This window comes from Ambystoma mexicanum, chromosome 4q (assembly GCF_040938575.1).
Source record: "Ambystoma mexicanum isolate Mex_15411 chromosome 4q, UKY_AmexF1_1, whole genome shotgun sequence".
In the NCBI taxonomy this organism is placed as follows: Eukaryota; Metazoa; Chordata; class Amphibia; order Caudata; family Ambystomatidae; genus Ambystoma; species Ambystoma mexicanum.
The window spans coordinates 437,794,906-437,818,833 of record NC_090928.1 but is presented as its reverse complement, the minus strand read 5'-3'; the positions used below and the strand labels follow the sequence as shown (position 1 = coordinate 437,818,833).

At 47.7% G+C, this 23,928-nt stretch overlaps 1 protein-coding gene across 2 annotated transcripts in view; it reads right to left on the bottom strand.

Annotated features, from left to right (window-relative positions):
* XPO1 (exportin 1) overlaps positions 1-23,928 on the bottom strand; it is a 1,118,801-nt gene that overhangs the window by 876,687 nt on the left and 218,186 nt on the right. For both annotated transcript variants that reach the window (XM_069608010.1, XM_069608011.1), the window contains exons 5-6: positions 9,631-9,692; positions 9,502-9,546 (exon numbers count right to left, since the gene is read on the bottom strand). In XM_069608010.1, coding sequence (XP_069464111.1) covers positions 9,502-9,546; positions 9,631-9,692 — 107 coding nt within the window. The remainder of the gene's footprint in view (positions 1-9,501; positions 9,547-9,630; positions 9,693-23,928) is intronic.

The window sequence follows — 23,928 nt, the reverse complement described above, 5'->3', positions numbered from 1 at the left end:
GGCGGGTCTATTAGCCTTAAAAAATATGTCCTCTCAGAGTGCATTGCAAGAGCTACCACCTTGTCTACCCAGTCCGCCTTCTGTAAGCCCTACTGCCTTGACATTATTTCCAGAGCACACTCAGTTTGGGAAGTCAGTTCTCAAAAATTTCAACTAACATTAAATCAGGCTCATCCACCGATTATTCCTGTGCTTGGAAATATCCCATAATATTGAAGGGGCCAGGAAGGAGTAAGTAAAAAGTTACTCACCATAGTGACTAACATACGCTTAGGCCAGAGTTCCCTTTCCATCATACGCCAACCTTCCCTTCAAAGAACAAGTTACTCTCTTACCTGGTAACGTTCTTTCTATGGGATGGTCAACGACGTATTCCATATCTATGACAGTAATCACCGCAGCACAGCTGTGGTGATTACTGTCAGATATGGAATACGTCCGAGGACCCAATCCCCTCTAAAGACCCTTAACTTACAGTGCACACACATTATGGAAAAGGACTGAAGGATGAGGGGTGGGGCTAAGGCTATGCATGTGCCTGCCAACATACACAATAAAATTGATTAGGTGCTACCAAAGTGTGCCAGTCCTATCCTTATGATAGGCATGCCCCATACGCAAGGAGAAAATGGGACTCTACTACATTAGTTGCTCACTGTAGTGAGTGTCAGACAGCATTAGCGACCAATGGTATGTGCCCGAGTTTAATGGCAAAGAACAAGTTACTTCTTACCTTGTAACTTTCTTTCGATGGGATGTTCCTCCGACGTATTCCTTATCTTAGATATCTCCTTCCAGCTCTGCTGGCCTCGGAAAATTTCTCTCTAGAGGGCGCTGCGCGTCGACGTCCGCCGAGTCGATGTCCCTCGACAGCCACCGTATCGACGTCGACGTCATCCTGCCTATAAAGGCCGCGTGCAGCGTCCGTTGCTCAGTTCCGTTTTGTAGCCCACAGTATTTCTGTCTGGACTAGACTAATCACCCTGAAGGAGCGTAAGCTGCAACAACAAGGCAAGTAGAACTGTGGGGATGGATGGGAGGGTCGATAAGGAATACGTCGGAGGAACATCCCATCGAGAGAACGTTACAAGGTAAGAAGTAACTTGTTCTTCAAAGGGATTGTGTCCTCCGACGTATTCCTTATCTTAGATAGGCTCCCATAGCAGTATTCTATTATTGGAGGTGGGAGTGCCAACTTCATGCTGCCTTCTATTGATGTATAGAGTACAATACTGCCCTTCCAAACCTAGTCTCTTGACTGGAGGAGGAATCCAAGTTGTAAAATCGTGTACAGGTATGGGCGGACGACCATGTGGCAGCCGCACAAATGTCTTTAACCGGCACTCCTTTTGAGGGCCAATGAAGCTGCAATACCTCTGGTCGAATGAGCCCTAAGGTTTTGAGGGGGCTCTTTTCCTGCCAGATTATAACATTCCAAAATGGCTAGAATGATCCATCTGGAAATGGTCTGCTTAGTTATCGGTAACCCCAGCTTGTGACCTGTGTAGCCTACAAACAGCTGGTCTGCTTGTCTTATCCTGGCCAGTCTACTGATGTAAAAACTTAAAGCCCTTCTAGGGTCTAGCCTGTGTAACCTCTCTTCCTCTTTCCCCGGAGGAGGATAGAAAGATGGTAGGGTAATCTTCTGAGTGATATGGAATTCCGAAACCATTTTGGGAGGAAATTAGGCTTCACCTGCAGGACAACTTTGTCTTTGTGAAAGATTGTATTAGGGGGTTTACAAGAAAGAGCTTGTAACTCGCTCACCCTTCTAGCAGATGTAAGTGCTATTAATAAAACAGTTTTAAGGGTAAGAAATCTTAACAAACAAGAATGGAGTGGTTCGAAAGGTGTGCCCATCAGGAAAGTTAAGACTAAGTTTAAATCCCATAGGGGAACCTGGAATGGTCTTGAGGGATAAACGTTGGTTAACCCATTTAGAAACTGTATTACCAAGGGTAACTTGAAATAGGATGGTTCTTCCGCAGTGCGCTTAAAGATGGATAGCGCTGCGAGATAGCCCTTAATGGTGCCAACTTGAAGGCCTGAATTCGCCAAATAGAGTAGGAAGGACAAAACCATTGGTGTACCAAATGAAAAAGGGTTGATCTTCTTTTCTCTACACCAGCTGCAAAATCTGTTCCAACGGCACCGGTATAAAGACTTTGTTGCTGGCCTCCTTGCCGAATGCAACACCTCCATAACATCAGGGAGGTCCCAATCCTTGTACCTCAGCCTTTCAGAAGCCAAGCGTGAAGGTTGAGGGTTTTGATGTCTGGATGGAGAACCTGACCTCCATTCTGTGAGAGTAGGTTTGTCTCTGAGTGGAAGTCGAATTGGAGGGCAGATGGACAAGTCTAGAAGGTCCGGGTACCACGTTCTCCTGACCCAATCCGGGGCAATTAGGATCATGGTTTTCCGGAATCTTCTCAACCTCCTGATCATTTGAGGAATGACAGGGACCGGTGGGAACGCGTACAGAAGTGGAAACTCCAAATCCACTATGAACGCGTCTCCCAGAGCTTCTCTCTGGGGAAATTCCCTTGAGCAGAACAGGTCGCACTTCCTGTTGACACTGGTGGCGAACAGATCCACCTGAGGGGTTCCCCAAAGGGCGAAAATCTCTTGAAGGACTTCCTGAGCTAGTTCCCACTCGTGGGAGACTGTGCTCTGCCTGCTCAGAGCGCCCGCTGTCAAGTTCTTCTCTCCGGCTAGGTGAACTGCCGATAGAGAGATTCCTTCTTGGATTGCCCAAAACCAGAGCTGCATCGCCTCTCTGCACAGAGGTAGTGATCCTACGCCTCCTTTTATGTTGAGGTAATGCATGGCCACTGTGTTGTCCGTCAATATCAGGACATTCTTATCTTGTACAGATGGCAGAAAAGCCTTCAGCGCAAGTCTGATGGCCCTCAGCTTTAACAGGTTGATGTGTAGTCTGGACTCCGATGGAGACCAACGACCGCTGATGGTCAAGTCGTTGGCGTGGGCTCCCCAACCCGTGAGTGAGGCATCCGTGACTACTGTTATCTCCGGCCAAGGTTGCCAAAACTGCTCTCCTTTCAGAATGTTCTGATAGGTCCACCACTGAAGGTCTCGAGCCACCCTGACGGGAACCTGAAGAAGATCTGTCATTCTTCCTGAGAATTGTGACCACTGAGTCCTCAGTGCCCACTGGAAGGATCTCATTCTCAGGCGAGCCTCTGGCACTAGGAAAATGCAGGATGCCTTGAGGCCTAGCAACCTCAAAAAGTAGAAGGATGGGAGACGTTGGGCATTTTGGAACTTGGTAACCATCTGTAGAATATCTTGAGCCCTCACCTCTGGTGGCGAGGCTTTTCCCAGGGAAGTGTCCAGGATCGCTCCGATGAACTGGAGTCTCTGCGATAATATCATTTGTGACTTCTTTAAATTGAGGGAGAAGCCCAGTCTGTGAAGGGACTGGCAAACATGATTTAGCTGGATCTGAGCTTGTTCCGAACATACAGCCCTGATCAACCAATCGTCCAGGTAGGGGTAGACGTGAATCGCTTCCCTCCTTAGACTTACCGACATTAACTTGGTGAAGAACCTCGGGGCGGAGGTCAGCCCAAATGGCAGTACCCGAAATTGATAATGAGAGTTGCCAATTGCGAACCTCAGGTATTTCCTGTGTTTGAGATGAATAGGCACAAGGAAATAAGCGTCCTGGAGGTCCAGAGATACCAACCAGTCCTGGAACTGAAGGGCCTGAAGGATCTGAGAAAGAGTTACCATCTTGAATTTGTCTTTCCTGAGGAATTTGTTCAATTCTCGCAAGTCCAAGATGGGTCTCAGTCCTCCGTCTTTCTTTGGAATGAGAAAGTAAGGGGAGTACCAGCCCTTGTTCCTCTCCGCTACAGGTACCGGTTCTATGGCACCTTTCTCTAGCAGGTCTAAAATTTCCTGCAAGAGGAGCGCATCTGGAGCTTTGAGAGCAGATCCCCGGTGGATGACTGAGGTATGCGTAGGAGAGGCAGGCAGTAGCCTTGGGCAACTGTTTCCAATGCCCAAGCATCTGACGTGATAGCCTGCCATTCCGCCAGATGTTGAGTTAACCTGCCTCCTACAGGTGTCCTGTGAGGGAAGTCCTCAGAGTGGTTTTGGGGCGGCTGATGCAGATGCCGATGGTAAAGAGGCACCTGCTGTTGCTGCGGCTTTTGAATATCTACCCCGTCCACCTCGGGTAGTTCTTCTTTGTCCCCTTTGAGCCGGTCGTCCTCTACCTCTTCCGAATGCGGAGTAGAAGCGAAAGGACTTGCCCCTCGCAGAGTTTCCTGTGGGACGAAAAGGTGTCCGACGGATTGCAGCGCCTAGGGATTTTGCTGCTGCCTTTGATGTTTGCAGTTTTTCTAAACTGTCATCCGCCTTTTTCCCAAACAAAGAAGAGCCATCGAATGGCATGTTCAAGAGCCTGGCTTGCACATCTGGGGCAAAACCAGACTTTCTCAACCAAGCCAATCTCCTGGTTGTTGTACTTGCCGCCATTGCTCTACTGATACTGTCAGCCGAATCAATGCCCGTCTGGAGGGATTCGCACATAGCGTCTTTACCGTCCTGTATGATATTTAGGAACGCCTCCCTTTCTTCTCCCTCCGGGATGCAGTCAGCCGCTGTAGAAGCACACTCCCAAAGTTTATGGCTGAATCTAGCAAGGGTGCAAGTAGCATTAACAGATTTTAACGCCTTGCTACATGCCGAAAAAACTTTTTGCCATAGCATCATATTTCTTATCGTCCCTGTCCTGTGGGACGGTAGGGTAAGCAGTCTTGACGTCAGTAGAAGATGCTGCCTGTACCACCAGACTTTCTGGGGATGGGTGTTTTGACAAAAACTCCGGGTCTGCAGAAGATACCCTGTATTTTGTAGACAGCTTTTTATTTACTGCCGGGACGACATCTGGGGTTTCCCAGTTTGTCATAATCTTCCTCTGAAAAGCTTTATGAAAGGGCACTACAGGATCCTCCTGTGGACCTTTCTCAAGAATATCCGTGAGGTCATCTTGTTGGAAAGCCTGTGAAGGTGTTGACCACCCCATAAATTCTGTGATCCTGGCCATTAAGGCTCTATAGGGGGTTTCAGCATGCTCCCCCGGGTCTGGCCTAGCAAACTCCACCTCAGGGGAAGTGTCTAACCAACCTTGCCTCATGTAACGAATCATGAAGATCCTTTAACCTGCGTTCTTCTGAGGATAACTCATCTCTAACTGGGGTTGCACGTCCCTGCAACTCAAATGTGCCTTCCTGTTCAGAAAGTTCTCCCTCTTCCAAAATTGAGGACATAGTTCTCAATTGTTCTCAACGCACAAAGGGTGTAAAACCCATCTCCAAGGCAGAGGGTGCCAAACTTGTCATAATCGCCTCGAAAACGTCGATGTCGCCGATGTCGAAGGCTTCGGGCGTGGCGTCAAAAACAAAGGCGGAGGCCTCGAGGTCCTCGATAGAATTGGGATTCTGCTCGAGGAAGTCGACAATCTCGACGCCATCGTCATCGAGGACCTGGGGATAGTCACTGGGTGCGTCGTAACCGTGACTTTCCTTGGCGTCGACGCCGGTGTCGAAGATGGCGTCGAGTCGACAGACCCGTGTGTCGAAGGTCCCTTCGACTACGGCGTCGAAGACACCGACCTCGGCGTTGACGGGACCGTCGAAGAAGGTTTCGAGGTCATAGCTTTACTCGAGGGTTCGTGACGCGCTGGAGAAGCTTCCTTCGCCGGGTACTGCGACTCGCGGCGTTTTTGACCTTCGGGTCTTTCGACCAGAGCATCGCTCTCGGCAGTCTTCGAGCGGGTCGAGGCCGCTTTCTCGAAAACAATCATATTTTTGCGGAATTCCTCCCATTGAGCCTGGGAACTATTTTTCGTGGGGCAAGGGATTCTCTTAGGAGAAACCGAGGAAGAGGACAACGGAGAAGGGGATCTTCGACGTCTCCTCTTCAAGTGCTTCGATCTCGAGGAGTGATGGGACCCACTCCGAGACCTGGAGTGCGAATGGTGACGAGGAAGAAGAAGCTTTTGAAGTCTTACCTTTCTCCAGCTTCCCCCTACGCTCCTTCAGGGCCTTAGCTGTCATGGACATACAGTCCTCGCACTCCGAACAATGGTGTTCAGCTCCCAAACACCACAGACAAACTCTGTGAGGGTCAGTCAGCGACATCTTTTTCCCACAATCTCAGCATTTTTTGAAGCCGGACCAAGGGGTCGTCTGTTCCGACGAGGAAGCCATCGAGTACGGATCAAATATCTCGAGGTAAATAGGATAAATTGTCTACGAAACTGAGCAACGGTATTCCGAGGCACTGAGTAAGCGCGGAAAAACGGAACTGAGCAACAGACGCTGCGCGCGGCCTTTATAGGCAAGATGACGTAGATACGGCGGCTGTCGAGGGACGTCGACGCGCAGCGCCCGCTAGAGAAAAATTTTCCGAGGCCAGCAGAGCTGGAAGGAGATATCTACGATAAGGAATACGTCGGAGGACACAATCCCTTTGAAAGTAGTTTTTTTCCAGGTGGCCCTGGTCGGTTGAAATACCAGCCCTGCTGGCCCTCCTTGCGGTCGATTTTGAAAAGGCCTTTGATTTGGTGGTATGCCCTATAGGATATAATGGACCGTATGGGATTCGGGCACCACAACATGGCAAGGGTCAAGCTTCTTTACACCCTCCCAGTAGCTTCTGTGCGTGTCAACGGAAAATCATCCAGGACATTCCCGCTGGGCCGGGGGACTAGACAGGGCTGCCCCTTCTCACCCCTACTGTTCCTTCTAGCCATTGAACCTTTTGCAATTAGGCTATGCACCGATACACAATGGACGCGGTTCGCTTGGCCAATGGGGGGTGAGGACCGAGTCTCATATGCAGACTATCTCCTGATCTACTTAAGCAAACCAACAATCTCCTGCCAGATGGTGACCAGGATCCTGGAGGAATACCAACACTTCGGGCGACTCAGCGTAAACACAAACCGATCTATTTCCCTGTTCGGGGGGGCAAATTAATGCCCGAATCCCGTCGCTCGATACTGAGCTTTACCTTTCCAGGGTATACAGATAAGTGCAACATCAGACGACTTCCTCAAACTAAACCTGCACCCGATAATAGATACATTTGTGTACTATGTTTCCCACTAGCATTCTCTCCCACTTTCACTACTGGAAAGGGCGGCACTTAAAGATGTTGGCACTTCTGAGATGTCTGTACATCCTCCAAGACGCCCCACTCCCAATCCAGGCTGCAACATTCACAGACATCGATAAGTCCCCAAGTACAGTGGTCGAAGTGAGCGGGAGCGGTGCTCCTCTACTTTTTAAAATTACCTTTTACAGCTCCTATACTTTTATTTCAAAGAGAAACCGTTCTGGAATGGTTTAATTTTAAATTAAAAGTGTAGGAAGAAGTTGAAACTTGCCCTTTCAGTGCACTGCACTGAGCGTTCCCTTAAACGGCAGGTGCAAGTGTTTGGTGATGTGTATTGTGTGTGGGAGGGGACGTGATTATGGGGTTTGTGGGGGATGGGTGCAGGCCTGCAGGGAACATAGTTCCACTACTTCTTTTCGTACACTTCGACCACTGCCTAAGTACATTGCTCTGGGAAGGGAATCAACCCTGCATTGCGCTCAAAACACTCTGCGGTCGGTGTAGGAGGGGGGGCATAGGACTGCCTGATATCCGGATATATTAATGGGCTGCACAGGCAGGAGTGGCAAACGAAGGGCTGCATGGAGACCCAACACTCCAACACATCCGGGTCGAAGGAGACACAGGCCTCCCTGCCCCCCCCCCCCCCACTATACATACTGTACAACGACAATAAGAATCTAAAGAGGGTTCCGAGAGGGTCCCTTTACATCTGTCAAATCTGGAAATACATAGACACATAGGCTGGGAGGGCAGAGCAAGCCTTATCCAACCTTTATGGCACAATGCATACCTCCCAAAATTCAGACAATGGGCCACTTTGACACCTGGGAGAGGAAAGGAATAGCCACCCTGGCAGACATAGTTCACGATGGACGGTTGAAGGATTTTGAAGTGCTGAAAACGACACAAAGATTATTGCCTATAAACCGGTTTAGGTACCTCTAACTTACACATGCTATCAGTGCCCAATTTCAGAGCCTCACCGACATACCTGCATGCTCCCCCCGGAGACAAAAACCTTACCACATCGTATCCCTTCCAAAGTGACTTCCACCCTCTATCAAGCAATCAACTCCTTTGGTTCTAAGGAACTGACTCACCTTAGACCAACATGGAAGCAGGACTTGGGGACACTAGGAGAAGAATGGGCAGAGGCAGTGATGTCCTCGCGGGAAATTGGCATAGACGCCAAAATCAGACCGATACAGCTCCAAATCCTACACAGGTCGTACTACTCCAGAACACAAATGTCTAGATGGAGAGGATATGGGGGGGGGGGGGGGGGGGGGGGGGGGGGGGGGGGGGGGGGGGGGTGGCGGGGGGGCAGATGATACGACCTGTCTCTGTCGTAAAATGGCAAAGGGCACCTTCTACCACATGATTTTGGAATGTGGGGTGCTGCAGGAATTTTGGACAACATGCTTACTGCATCTCTCCAGAATAATGGGCTCCCCAATCCCAAGAGATCCCAAACTCATTCTATTGGCAATAGAATGAAACTGACCTCACTAAATATGAAAAGACATTTCAGTGTGGCGCTAGGGATGGGGAAGAGACTAACGGCAACCACCTGGGGCTCAGCAGCCAGGATAAGCATTGACCGGTGGTCCAATGAAATGGATAGATTCGCCTCCCTGGAAAGGCGATTCTATACAGCAAGGGGATACCCCCGGAAGTTTCTGAAAATATGGGGGAAATGGGAGGAATAGGTAAAGTACCAAGAAACTGGGTGAGCCCAGACACAGAGGCAGTATGGAGCATCGAACCAATCCTTTCCACATGTCGGGAGATCCACTGCCAATGTAATCTCATGTGTTATGTAATGTTCTCGCTGTTAAGCCTCCTGCTGCTGATGTGTACTCCTGCTGTTTTCCTTGTTTGAAAAACCTAATAAAAAGTAGTTTATTAAAAATAAAAATGAAGTATTCACTCGATGCTCCAAAGCTATCTGGAATAAAGGTATGGCTCTCTGAGCAAGGTTTTTTTTATGAAGCAGCGAAATGCAGGAGCATAAAGTTGCTTGAAACTTAACCAAATACTTCACGCTGCAGAGTGCCCAAAACAGAAACTCATGCTCAAACCCCAATTACTGGTGGCAGAGAAATTGCTGCTGCTGAGAATGAAACCAAAGGCAGCAGGTTCAGACTTAAAAGGCTGTGATTGGTACCAGACGTGTACCTTTTGAAACGTTCTCTAACACAAGTCAAGCAGCTGGGAGGTGTCCCTTAATCACATCTGTGCCACACAGGAAAAATTGCTCACATAAAATTAAAAACTTAACAGCATGTTACACATCTTGTACAAGTCATTTAGTGCTCCAAATTAGATTAAAAGAAAAGCACCACTAACCTGAACAAGAATCATATTTAGTTTTCCAATATACACTTTCTCTTTCTGAAAGAAAACAAAGACATGCAACGTAAGCAATACATTGGATTTCGCAAAATCTGCCAAATATTTTACCCAAATAGAAGTTACCTCCACACACGCAGCGTCAGATGAAGTCTTAATTATCAAACCCACCACATACTTCTTTATTCCTGTAAAAGAAAAATCATGTTTAGTTGAGGTTCCTACATCAGTATGTAAGCCATCAAAAATATTAAACACAGCAAATTCATATTGTAAGCTCCCTTCCAATACTATATAGTATTGTTCCCACACACCATTAAGGCACTAGTTCAAAGTGGATTACTGTGATAATCGAATTGAAAAGGACAGAGGGAGGAAAAATCGCAAGTTTTTTGAAACAACCCTATGTCATTTCAAACAGCCCCCACTCCCTCAACCCTGAAAGCTGCATACTTACCTGGTGGTGGTACACACAGCAAAGTGTGCCACCGACTAACCATCCTTCTGCGATGCCGGTTCCCTTCACGCACAAATAAGGGAACCGGCGCTGCATGGTCCTTTCCTTTTTTTTTTTATAACTACTTGTTGTTAAATAAGATTCTCATAACAATGATAAATCTTCCTGACATGTCAACCCCAGAACTTTTTTGCTTTACTGGTGTATTACTTTTCCTATACCTCATTGAGTGGGAACCTTTTTCCACACTCACAGAATCTTACTCTTTATGGGTGTCATTTTTTTGAAGACTGTTGGCACCTACTGCCTATTGTTGCTGGGTTGCACTTAGGCTGCCTTTTAACTTTCTCTGGCTAACCTTGTGAGACTTACCGTTCGAGAGTAGACGGGTTCTTGGGATCCCTTTCACATTTTGTTGTGAAACCAGCACACCCCACCTTATGTGGCGTTCTGGGGAGATGGAACAAGTTACTTACCTGTAACTATTGATCTCCAACATGGGCCTGGCATGGATTCACATACTCATGAATATTCCCCGACAGGCCGGGAATCCTCAGTGTAAAAGACATGCATTACTCATAATAGCATTTCTGATGATTGTATCTGCTTAGATTCACATGCTGTGGATATAGTCCAACATCCAGTGGTAACTGCAGAGTATTACATCTGGTCTTTCGGGAATCGAAAGGTGATGTCGACATGGGCATGCCCGTAACACTATCCCCCCCCCCCCCAACGTCTAGTGTACCCAAAATCCCTCACGAGTCAAGGTCACTCCTATTGTATTTTTTCTGCCATGAGGGAGCCTAAAGACTATCGTGAGTACATAAAGGAGAATGTAGTAAGACATCTATGTTACTTTCACCCGGGTGGGCGCATGTGAATCTAAGCAGATACAATCAACAGAAATGCTGTTACGGTGAGTAATGCACATCTGAGGCTTGTTAATCTGCTTAGAATCACATACTGTGCATAGACTAGCGAGCAGTAACCGGAGTTGGAGGTGGTTAGTGAGAAGGAACAGTAGTGGAATGATGTCTTAATACTGCTTGTCCCTCCTGAGAATCAGACCTATAAATAGTGTCTAGGCAATAGTGTTTTGTAAAGGTGTGTCCATAACTCCAGGTTGCCCTTTGCAAATTTATTCTAGAGGAACATTTGCAATGAATGCTATAGATGCCCCGGTGCCTCGAGTGGAATGTGCTTGAAGGGCAGGCAGTTCTCTTATCAAGAGTAACACAGTGTGATGCATTTGACAATCAACTTTGAGGTGGCCGATTTAGAGACAGGATCCCCTTCTCTACCAGCTGCCACTGAAACAAAAAATTGGTTTGTTTTTCTCAGTGGTCTAGTTCTTTCCTGGTAAAACATGACTGCCCTGCGCACATCTAATGTGTGTTGGGATTCGGGAAGTAAGTAGGCAGTTCTAGTGATTGGTTCACATGGAACTTAGAATTAAATTCAGGCGTAAATCTAGGGCGAGTGTGCAGAATCACCTCATCTCTTAACGAAAGGGTCTAGAACTCAAAGGGCTTTTAGTTCACCTACTCTTCTTAGAGAAATGTCTTATAGGTAAGATCTTTGAGACTTGCCTTATGCATAGGCTCAAAGGGAGACCCCATACATTTAATCAATACCACATTTAGGTCCCATCTGGGAGCAGGGTTAGAAACGGGAGAATGAATCATTTTAAACCCTTCAATGAAAGCCTTAATAACTGGTATTTTCTATGATACCTTCTGTTGTGACGTATTGTAGGCTGAGAGAGCAACTAAGTGAACCTTCAGGGAATTAAAAACCAGGCCCGAGTCTAGTAGGGGAGTCAGGTACAATACAATTTGAGTAGGAGAGCAGTCAAAAGGATTGACACCCTTGGAATTGCACCAGAGAACAAAGCGCTTCCATTTACTGGAGTAGCAGTAGCGGGTGTTCGGTTTTCTCACCTCCCCAAGTATATCATGCATCTCTGAGGGATTTGTAGGTGCCCAAACTCTATGACCTCTGGACGCAAGCCGCTAAGTTCAGGGTTTGCTGGCATGGGCGAAGAGTCTCTCCCTTGTCCGGAGATAACATGTTGTACAGGCAAGGCAGTTTCATTGAAGGAGATGGGGACATCTCCATTAGATGAGAACCAGGGTTGGCGAGCCCACATGAGGGTCATCAATATCATGGTGACTGGTTCCTGGTGCATCTTGTGCACGATCTTGAGTAGGTGAGCCGGTGGGGGGGGGGGGGGGGGCCGGAGAATAAGCGTAAACACATTTCCTTGACCATGTTATCTGGAGACCATTTCCCTTGGATCGGTTCTGGGGGTACTTGGAGGCGTTATCTTGGAATGGAGCGTTCTCCAGAGTTGCAAACAAGTCGATCCCTGGGAAACCCCATTGTGCGAAAACGTTGGAGACGATGTCTTTGTGTAGTCACCATTCGTAATCTACGGGAAGTCTCTTCTGAGCACATCCTCTAGAAGATGGAGTTCCCCTGAAACATGTTGAGAAAACAGGAACATCCTGCGTTTGAGAGCTAATTTTCAAATGTTCTGGGACAGCTTGGATAGTCCTGGAGAGAGTGCCCCCTTTCTTGTTCAGGTAGTACATGGCCGTGGTGCCCAAGGATCAGGACTGTCCTACCCTCTGTGTCTGAAAGGCTTGCAGTGCTTTGAATACAGCTAACAGCTCCAACAGATTTATGTGGTTGGATGCTACTTTGGGGACCACACACTGGCCATCTGCTGAAGCAGGCGATTTCCCCGCCCCCCTCCTCCACCCCATGAGATGTGTCATGTCAGAGGCTTCTACTGCGGGGGTGGTGAAGGCCTTTCCCTTTAAGAGGTTTTCCCTCGAACACCACTGCAGAGAGAGAACGAGGGCTTGCGAGACAACCACCATATCTTCCTATTGTCTGCTGGCCTGACACCACTGGCTGTTGAGCCGCACCTGCATAGGACGCAGACGCGCGTGAGGCACTAAGTAAATGCAGGATGCCATCATTCCTAACAGTCGCATAGCTTTGCGTACCGTCACCTCTCGACCGACTACATATTGAGGGATCTGAAACAGCACGTTTTGAACCCTCTCGTTGGAGGGGAAGACTAGGCAGTCTTCTGTTTGAATTAGAGCCCCTCCCTAGGAACTTTTTGGCTTGACTAGGCTCTAGGTTAGATTTCTTCTCGTTGATGGAAAATTCCAGGTGAATAAGAGGTCTATCGTCTTTTGGGTGTTGGACAGGCATGTTCTGTAGGAATCCCCTGTTATAAGCCAGTCGTCAATGTAAGGGCAAACCGAAACGGATTCTCTGTGCAGGTGCGGTGCTGCCACTGCCAGTACCTTCGTAAACACCCTTGGCACCGAGGCAATGCCGAAGAGGAGCACTTTGAACCGATGGTGCTTTTCCTCTATCATGAACCTTAGGTATTTGCTGTGTGCCGGCAACATTGAAATATGAAAGCATGCATCTTTCAAATCCAGTGTTGACATGTAATCCCCTGTTTCAGCAGAGGGATTACCTCCTGCAATGTGACCATACAAAACTTTTGAGTTTTGACAAATTTGTTCGCTGGGCGCAATTCTAGCACATGTCGCATGGTGTGATCCTTTTTGGGTACATGAATAAATACCCTTGTTTACCTGTTGGAGAGGGACGACTTATATGGCACTTTTCCTGCAGGATCTCAACCTCTTGCAGCAGGATGCGTAGGTTTTCCGGCATCAGGCGTCTTAATTTTGGCAGCCTGAATTGAGGTCGTCGGAAAAATGATATGCAGTACACGTGGGCGACAGTCTTTATCACCCACTGGTCTGTTAACCTCTCCCATGCATGAAGGAATAATTTTAAACCTCCCCTGACCGGGGAGGCATGGGAGGGGACCCTGGATCCGACAGTCATTTCTGACCTGAAGCCGGGGAGCCTCTGGGGGTGGAATTCCGGCCTCTACCCTTTCCAGAGTTGTCCTCTAGGTGGATACGTGGTGGAGGTGCTGGATCCTTGTCCTGAAGGCCAGTTTCCTGGATTATACTGGTTTTGAGGGGAGCGAGATTGCCCACTCTCTGTTGTGGAGGCCCTTGGGTAATCTGGTTTAAGGTCGAGAGTCTCATGTTCCTTCTTAGCTGTTTCAAGTGCTTCGTCCACAGCCTTGCCGAACAAGTTGCTTTCCTCAACCGGCTTGTTTAAGACTGCTTGGGTTTCAGGCTTAAAACCAGAGTTCCTCAAGCAGGTGTGCCGTTTCAGTAGTGTACCCTGGACAACAGTCCTTCCCACTGTTTCATTGTCATCCAAAGTATTCTTAAGAAAGTTGGTTGATTTGCTTGCCTTCCAATACAATTGCAAGCAGTTTAGCCCGCATTGGTTCCTGGAGCTCTTGAAGGCCCTCTTGCAGCAGGTTCCACTGTACATCTGAGTAGCTAGTCAACAGAGTGTTGGTTATTCGGGTGGAGCATGCAGCAGCAGTCGTAACCCTTTTTCCCAGTCCATACAACTTTTTGCCTTCTTTATCAGATGGTGCCTCACCTGTAGACAGGCGGACACCTACCCTCTTTCACGTAGTCATAACTACCAGGGACTCTGGAGTGGCATGCCCTTTAATGTAAAAGGGGTTGGTAGGAGAAGGGCGAAACTGCTCTATCCTGGGATTAACCGCCCAGTTCTGGGATGGTATTAACAATGAAGGAGCCAGACGTCTCGAGAGAGTTCAGTAAGGGAATGGCCTGACTGGCAGGAGGCTTTTCCTTCACTATGTCATCTACAAAATACGAATCCTGCACAGCCTCCTGTGTGGTGATTTGGAAATGTTCAGCCGCCTTCTTTAAGATTGTGTTAAATGCCATCTGATCATCCACAGGTAAGGCCCGATGGACTGTAGCAGTAGGAGGGGAAGCCATACATGGAGCATTAGGGTCCTCGGTACGTGTAGGGGACGCCCAAGGCTGATTATCAACCCGATGACTGTTCACAATTATCCATGGGATCAGAAGGATCAATAGAGTCCCCAAAGGGATCATCCTGCATGTAGGTATCGATAAGCACCTCATCAGTAGGGTCAAAAACATTCTCTTCATGAGGATAATCAAAGGTCCTCTGAAACTTAATCATAGGCGTACAAGGAAGCTCCTCACGAGCCCTCTTGGGAGTAAACCTCTCTAAAATAAAATTCAACAAACTTCTCCAGTCTGTTCATGCACACCTCAAACTTCTCCCTGGTCCATGATGAACCAGTGTAGTCCAGGTGAGGAAAGGGATCTTGATGATTTTCCTCTCCATAACGTAAAGATTTTCCTTCTAAAATCTTGGATAAAAACAAAGGGCTCTCAGAGTACTCTTTTTGAGGCTCTGGGAGTTGTGACACGTCTCTAGATGCATCTTTAGGCCGTTTCTGTTTTGATGTCTGTTGCAACTGTTCCTTTTGTTTAACTGCCAAGCGATCCTCGCTGATGCTTGGGGTTTCAGGCAGGTGTGACTTTTAGCCGGTGGCTGCGCGGCGGATTTCAGCGCCACTGGGGCCTTAAACGGTGTCTGCGCCTTCTTCAGAAGTGTCTCGGCTACTGCATGTGATTTGGTGCCAGCACCCTTACTTTTGGATTGCTCAGACGCATGCCACTGTCGCAGTTGCAGGGAGGGCTACCGATAGTGTCAGCGGGCACTGCCAAAGTATTTGAAATGTCCCTTGGTGCTTTGGAGCACCGAAGCAGAACCGTGGGTTATGTGCTTCGTGTGGGGATCTGGTGCGTCCCTGTCGCTGGGATGTTTAGTTCCCCATAGCAGGACTAACGTCGTGCCCATCGGGGCAGGGGACGGACGCTGCGGATCGAGAACTCACTGCGGTAAGGTCAACGGCTTCCAGAGTGGAGCCTTGGTCATCACTAATTCCTTCGTCACACTCAGCGGCAGGGAATTAATATCGGCCTGCGGCATACTGTAGGCCACCAACCGCTTCAAGCGGCGCTCGTAATAGTCTTAGGCCGTAGGAGTTTACAGGCCGCACATGACGCCTCGTTGTGGTCGAGGGGAAGACAATTATTGCATCGACAGTGCTAGTCTTTTCACAGGTATTTCGCCTTACAGGAAGGACAAAATCTAAATTGAGTCCTGTCCATAGCGCAGGATCGTGATAGCGACGACAAACCCAAGGGAACAAAGATGGGAAAGGCATTTTTGAAAAGAATGACCACCCCAACGCCACTCTCCCTACTGTAAAGGCAAGCCAGAAGGCCCGGCCACGTGGTAGGCAAGTCCGACCTGATCAACAGCCACCAAAATTAAGTCAGCCGTCTTAGGGAGTGGCACAGGAATCAGCCAAAGGGAGCGACAACGAGAATAAATGACCAAAGGGCGAGAAATATAATAATAATGCAATGTTTTATGAAAAGCTCTGCATTCAGGCGACCAGATAGCTGGGCAGAAAAAACAATCTGAAGGACCTCGACGTATGCTGGATTTTAGGTACACTAGACGTCACGTTAGGGATAGTGTTACAGGCCCACTCATGTCACTAGATGTCTGACTATATGCACAGCATGTGATTCTAAGCAGATTAACAAGCATCAGAAAAAACGGTTTCACTTACAAACTGTCTTTCACCTCTAAACCAATCAATGAGCTCTGGATCATACTGCCCCCAGCGAATGAGTGCCCTCTCCCCCAACCACCTCTGTGCACCTGACACCTTGCACCGCCGGATTGTGGAAGGTTTCCCCTTCAACAGATTCTCCTTTGTCCACCCGGGAAGGGCTTGTACTAATATGGCAAAACGACCACTAGATCATCACACTGAGCGCTTGCCTGAGACGGGAGAAAGGGAGAAAGAAAGAGGAAAAAAAAAGATTGCATTAAGGACACAGCTTGATCACTGAAGTTGGCCCCTTCTTGCAATCTGTTTAAAAGCAGTGGATGATCCACTAAATGAAACTCGGCTGACAGACCAAAGGACATCAACATTGTTAGGCAAGATTGTATGCAGTACCCTTTGGGTTCACTACAACAACCCTGACCCCCTGGCACTAGCAACCCAACCTTTGGTATAAGTCTGTACTACACAGGTTGGTAGGGTGGTCGAGAAAACAGGGATCAATGTGCGATGTAGGGAAGTTACACAGATTCAGAAAGGAAGTGACAAGTATTCAAATAAACTTGTACACACAAGGTTTCTTGATTAAACAATTAATGTAACCATCAGTTAGAGTAAGCCTTCAGTAGGGAGCAATGCAAAACAAAAATATACTTCCAAAGTTTCTAAAATCAGCAAATAACCATTTGAGAGGGCATACAGACACTTCCTACACCCTCAAGTGACTTCAATAGTTAGGGTGCCATTGTGAAAGAGAAGAGAGTTCAGAATAAAACAAGTTTTCAGTTATTCTTAAGCAAGCAAGTACTTTCTAAATAATCCCCCCTCCTCCCAATGCAAAGTCAGTTAACCCTTTCCTGGAAGGAAGGCAAAACACCGAAGCAGAAGAGAGTAGAGTCATTCAGGGAGCCAGGCCAGCCAATGTTAAATTAGCAAGAGTCGAGGTGAACTGAAGCACTTCTTGCAAGTAGAAAGTCTTTCAAAAATTAAAAAGTCTTGGTAGAATAAAAGAAATCAAACAAGGGCCACAAGCTGATTAGGCTTGTGAGGTTAAGAAGCTGCTAGCAACTCTACACATGCAACCAAGACAAGTCTCCAAAGAGGACAAGCAAGGTGGCACAACAAGAGGTAAGTTCTCTCAGACTTTACAGTACCTTTAGGTTGAAGAAAAGTGCAGCAGATGGCTTCTGTTCCTGTGCAGTTCTGCATCCTGATGTTCCTGGGCCTCAGTCGTGGGGACAAGAGGGAGGACTTCTGGAGACTCCTGCACTGCAATGGGACGGTCACCGACTGCAACTGGCAATCTTCAAAGAAGTGGCACTTCAGTGTTTCAGCTCCTCGAGTCTACCGCTAATCGTTACTCTGCGTTTCCTGGCTGTCGCAATGGGCTTTCCTTGCATCTGGGGACCCACACACTGTTGAGGGGGCTCAGACTCAGTCTGTCCTGCTTCCTGGGGGTCTGGAGGATGCTCCTGGAGCTCTTGGCCAGCTTAAAAGCAACGCACATGATCTGCTGTTCCTCTCCCTGGTTATTCGGTTTAAGCAGCGTCTGCAGTGGAAATTCAACCAGCTCCGAGTGTATGTCCAGGTGGCTTACTTTGGAGTTGATTGGTCCCACCAACTCAAAAGAGAAGCGTCCTTGCAGTGGCTTCTCAGTCGATATGAATTTGGAGTTTCAGCAGGGCAGTAAGGCTTCACCAGGCATACCAACAGTCCAGGACTTGCAGCAGGAGTCTCTTCTTCCAAGTTCTTCGGATTCCTTCGTCCAGTGGTCGACTGCCTTCCAAGTCAAAAAGCCTTTCCTTTTATGCAGGTTTCTCCCTTTCATTCCAGCCTAGCTGTCAATCACCGGACACCGGACAGCCAGCCGGCCAATCACCTAAGAGTGCATTCCCGTCTCCTAGGAGACGGAGCACAAGAAGTTCGGGCACCTCCCACGCCAGACACCCTGGAGCCAGAGGCGGGCTTCACTTGTGAATCCCGCCAAAGGCAAAACAAACAAAGGGACCAAACCTGGTTTGGCCCGCAGAGTAACTCAAGGACATTTCCACAAAGAAATGGCAAACAAAGAAGACTGGGGACATTTTGACAAAAATCGCACCCTTGGGTACTTTAATGCAGCTGCGAATGCACCCCACGCTAAATGCACACCACAGTAGTTAACAGTAAACCACTGCAACGATTCATTGAGGAAATGTTAACAAAATGGTTACATGAGAAGCTAGACAAAGGGAATACTAAGTAACACCTCCAGCACCCTCTTGTAAGTGTGTGCTGGGTCTAGAAAGTTGCACATTTAAGTCAAGTCAATTTCACTTTACTGCTCTTGGAAACAGTTTATCCAAGAGAAGGTATTTAAACCTGCGGAAAACTGAAAGACTTCCCTGCGTCACTGCACTGAAGGTGCTGTGTGACAATGTAAAAGATGATGCCTATGGAGTTTGTCAGACTCCACAACCAAAACAAACAGAAAACGCATCAAATTAAAAAGTACAAAATCCCAGTTCAGCAAAAGAACTGTGAGTATCCAAAGTGGGAGGAATTTAGCACTAAACTGAAAATTCTCCCTAAAAATCATCATGGCTTGGCCTTAGTTTATATTTATCAGCATATTGGATTCTATACTGGAAGCCGGACAGAAGCCCGACAGCCAATTGTCCAGAATAGTATGGCTCTTTAAATGTTCTGGTACTTGTTCATAAGCAAGTAAGAAAAGGGTAGTTGGTTATGGGCCAGTAATTTGTAGATCTCATAGTTTAGTTTATTATTTGTATGACGCGCCATACCCTGGAGTATCAGGGCGCAAGCAGACAAGGATATGCTCAGCTTAGGTACAGGTACATAAAATCAGATGAAGGTACAGAGATACGCATAGGATCAAGACCTTGCTTTTTAAGAAGAGGGGTGACCCAAGCTCCCTTCAATCGAACATAGCCTTCCTTCAAGGAGGCCTTAATGTTAATAGTACTTAATTCAGAATGTGCCTTAATGGCTGTAGCTGGGAAGATATCCCTTTACACGAAGGCAGTTTAAGTTTGAGCAAGATCGTTCTTAATTCATCCTCCAAAATGCTCGTAAAATTAAAAACCTGGACCCCTAGGTGATCATTGATCTTAAATTCTTTCCTTACTCCTGCCTCATAAGAAGAGCAAGTTACTTACCAACTGGTAACGTTCTTTCGATTGGATGTTCCTCCAACGTATTCCTCATCTTAGATGTATCTCATCCAGCTTTGCTGCTCTTCGGAAATTTTTTCAGCAGACGGCACTGTGCGTCGATGTCGCTGAGTCGATGGTCCCTCGAAGGCCTGTGGAGGGTGACCTCATCGGGTGTATAAGTAGCACGTGTGGCGCCCGTTGGACTCAGTTCTGTTTTTCCCCCCTTTTTTGCCTGTGATCTTGTACTGTGTAGATTGTGCCGGCAGACAGGTATCAGCCTTGCGAGATTTGAGATGGCAATAACCTGGATGAATCTACAGAGGGGTAGGTTGGGAGGGCGATGAGGAATACGTTGGCGGAATATCCAATCGAAAGAATGTTACCAGTTGGTAGGTAACTTGTTCTTTGAGTGGATTGTGTCCTTCGACGTATTACTCATCTTAGATAGACTCCCAAAGCAATATTTTGTTACTTTCTCTGGAGGATGGGTCAGTTTTTTTTTCTTTTTTTTTATCAATGCCTTTAGGTGGCGGAATAAAGCACTGCTTTTCCAAAAGTCAGCTCCCTAGAATGGGAAGCATCCAGGCTATAGAACTTTGAGAAGGTGTGAAGTGAAGACCAAGTTGCTGCTTCGCAAAAGGACCTTATTGGGACACCTCTTTGAAGGGCCGTGGAAGAGGCGATGCCTCTGGTGGAATGAGCCCTCAACCCTTCTGGTGGGTCTTTTTGTGCTAGTCTGTAGCATTCTGAAATGCAAAGTACAATCGAGCGTGAAATTGTCGGTTTTGTTACCGATTGACCCAGTTTCCTTCCTGTGTAGCCTATAAACAACTGGTTGTCCACTCTAAGCCTAGAAAGTCTAGAGATGTAAAAGCTTAAAGCTCTTTTTGGATCCAGTCTGTGTAATCTTTCTTCCTCCTTAGAAGGATGAGGTGGAGGATAGAACGAGGGTAAAAATGTTCTGACTTAAATGAAAATCAGATATTACTTTTGGTAAAAATGATGGTTTAACCCTCAATACAAACCTGTCCTTATGGAACACTGTATAGGGTGGCCCAGAAGACAGTGCCTGCAATTCGCTCACTCTTCTTGCCGATGTTACAGCAACTAAAAAGGCTGTTTTCCAGGTTAGTAATCTTAATGGACACGTGTGCATAGGTTCAAAAAGAGCACACTAAGAATTTTAGGACTAAATTTAGATCCCAAATCGGTACTTGAAATGGGTGAGGAGGAAACACATTGAGACCTTTTAAGAATTGTGTTATCAAAGAAATTTTGAAGTAGGAGCATTCTTCCTATGAGCGCTTGAAAATGGAAAGCTTTTATTGTTCCAATATTCAGACCTCTATGTGCTAGGGTCAGAAGGAAAGATAGTACTTCCGGAATAGAACATAGAAAAGGATCGACATTCTTTTCCCTACACCAGCTGCAAAACATTTTCCAACGTCAACGGTATAGAGACTTTGTTGCTGGCCTTCTTGCCGAAAGCAACACCTCCATAACATCATCTGGAAGGTTCCGATACCTGTATCTCAGACTTTCAGATACCAAGCATGAAGGTTGAGTGTTCTGACCTCTGGGTAGAGAGCCTGACCTTCCATTTGAGAGAGAAGGTTCTCTGAGGAAGACGTACTGGAGGACAGATGGACATATCTAGAAGATCCGGATACCACGTTCTCCTGGCCCAATCCGGGGCAATTAGGATCATGCGGTTTCTGAAGCGTCTCAGCCTCCTGATGACCTGAGGAATGACTGGAATCTGAGGGAACGCGTACAATAGTGGGAAATTCCAATCCACCACAAATGCGTCCCCCAGGGCTCCTCTCAGGGGGAAATTCCCTTGAGCAGTACCTTTCGCATTTTCGGTTCGTACTGGTTGCGAATAGGTCTACCTGACGGGGTTCCCCAAAGGGCGAAGATCTCTTGAATGACTTGCTGAGCCAGTTCCCATTTGTGGGACACCGTGCTCTGCCTGCTCAGAGCATCTGCCGTCATATTCTCTTCCCCGGCTAGATTAATTGCCGTTAAAGAGATTCCCTCCTGAATCGCCCTATACCAGAGCTGCATTGCCTCTCTGCAAAGGGGTAGTGACGCCACACCTCGTTTAGGTAGTGCATGGCCACTGTGTTGTCCGTCATTATAAGGACATTCTTCCCCCTGACGGATGGCAGGAAGGCCTTCAGCGCTACTCCGATTGCCCTCAGCTCTAAAAGGTTGATATGTAGTTTGGACTACGATGGAGACCAACGAACGTTGATTGTCAAATCGTTGGCATGAGCTCCCCACCCCAGGAGTGGGGCGTCCGTCACTGCTGTGATCTCCGGCCATGGTTGCCAAAAAGGTTCTCCTTTTAGGATCTTCTCTGTACAGGTTCACCATAGAAGGTCTTGTCTGACCTTGTTCGGAATCTAAGAGTCATTTGACCCGAGAACTGGGACCACTGAGTCTTTAGGGCCCATTGAAGGGATCTCATCCTCAAGCGTGCCTCTGGCACCAGAAAGATGCAGGATGCCATGAGGCCGAGCAACCTTAAAAAGTCGTAAGCCTAGAGATTTTGGGCATTTTTGGAATTTGGAAACCATCTGAAGAATGTCTTGAACCCTCGTCTTGGGAGGCGAGCTCTTTCCCAAGTTTGTGTGTAGTACAGCTCCTATGTACTGATGCTGTTGGGAAGGTGTCATTTCAGACTTCTTGAAATTGAGGGAGAAGCCCAGTTTGTGGAGAAAGTGGCAGGTGACTTTGAGATGATCTAGTGCTTGCTCGGCAGAGCACGCTCTGAACAACGAATTGTCCAGGTAGGGGTAGACATGAATCCCCCCTCTCCTGAGGTGCGCTGCCACCACTACCATTAACTTGGTGAAGACCCTCGGGGCGGAGGTCAAACCGAATGGCAGGACTCGAAACTGATAGTGTGAGTCGCCAACTACGAACCTCAGGTATTTTCTGTGTTTGAGATGAATCGGCACATGAAAATAAGCATCCTGGAGGTCCAATGACACCAACCAGTCCTGGAGTTGAAGGGTCTGAAGGGTCTGAAGGATCTGAGAAAGGGTAACCATCTTGAATTTGTCTTTCCTGAGGAACTTTTTCTTAAGTCCAAGATGGGCCTCAGTCCTCTGTCCTTTTTGGGGATCAGAAAAATACGGGGAGTACCATACCTTGTTACTCTCCGCTGCAGATACTGGTTCTATAGCACCTTTCTCCAGCAGGGTTAGAACTTCCTGCTGTAGGAGCGGGTTTGAAACTGTCAACGGGTGTCTCCCTGGTGGATTGCTTTGAGGTTGCTTTAGAAAATAAAGGCAGTAGCCTTGGGCTATTATTTCTAGAGCCCAAACATCTTAAGTAATAGCTCGCCATTCTTGCAGATGCTGCGACAGCCTCCCTCCTACAGGTGTTTTGTGGTGCAAGTCCTCAAAGTGGTTTTGTGGCGGATGTTGCAGCCACTGATTGCAAAGAGGCTGCAGCTGGAGCTGGCTTAGCACGTTTTCCTCGTCCACCACGAGTGGCCTTTCTTTGGCCCCTTCCCTCCATGATTGCCCTTGCGCACGAAAAGGCTGAGGTTGCCCAATAGCCGCTCCTAAAGATTTGGCCGCTGCTTTTGAGGTCTGCAACCTCTCAAGGCTCTCGTCAGCCTTGCTGCCAAAAAGGTGAGACCTGAACATGCCTTTTGACGGACGGCGGTTCTGTACGTCCAGTGCAAAACCAGACTTCCGTAACCACACAAACCTGTGCATTACCGTGCTAGTGCCCATGGACCTGCTTACACTATCCACAGTGTCCAATACAGATTGAAGGGATTTCCTGCATGGCCTCCTTTCCATCTCTAACGATGGCTAGGAAACCTTCACTTTCTTCCCCTTCCGGTATGTGCTCCACCACCATTGCGATGCACTCCCACAGTGTACGAAAATTTTGCTGAAGCACATGTGGAGTTGGCAGATTTTAATGCCATGATCCGTCTGAAAATACCTTCCGTGCCCAACCATCCACACGCTTATCGTCCCCGTCTGGAGGGATAGACGGGTACGCAAGTTTGTTGGAAGCTGTGGCTGCCTGTATGACCAGACTCTCGGGAGTTGGATGTTTTGACAGATACAGGGTCGCTACTGGCTGGGCGGTATTTTGATGCGAGGGACTTCTTTACCGGAGGAATAGAATCTGGAGTTTGCCAATTCTTGGCCACCCTGTTTTGTAAGGCTACGTGAAAAAGTAGTACTGGCTCTTCAGTGGGACCATGGTCCAATATGTCC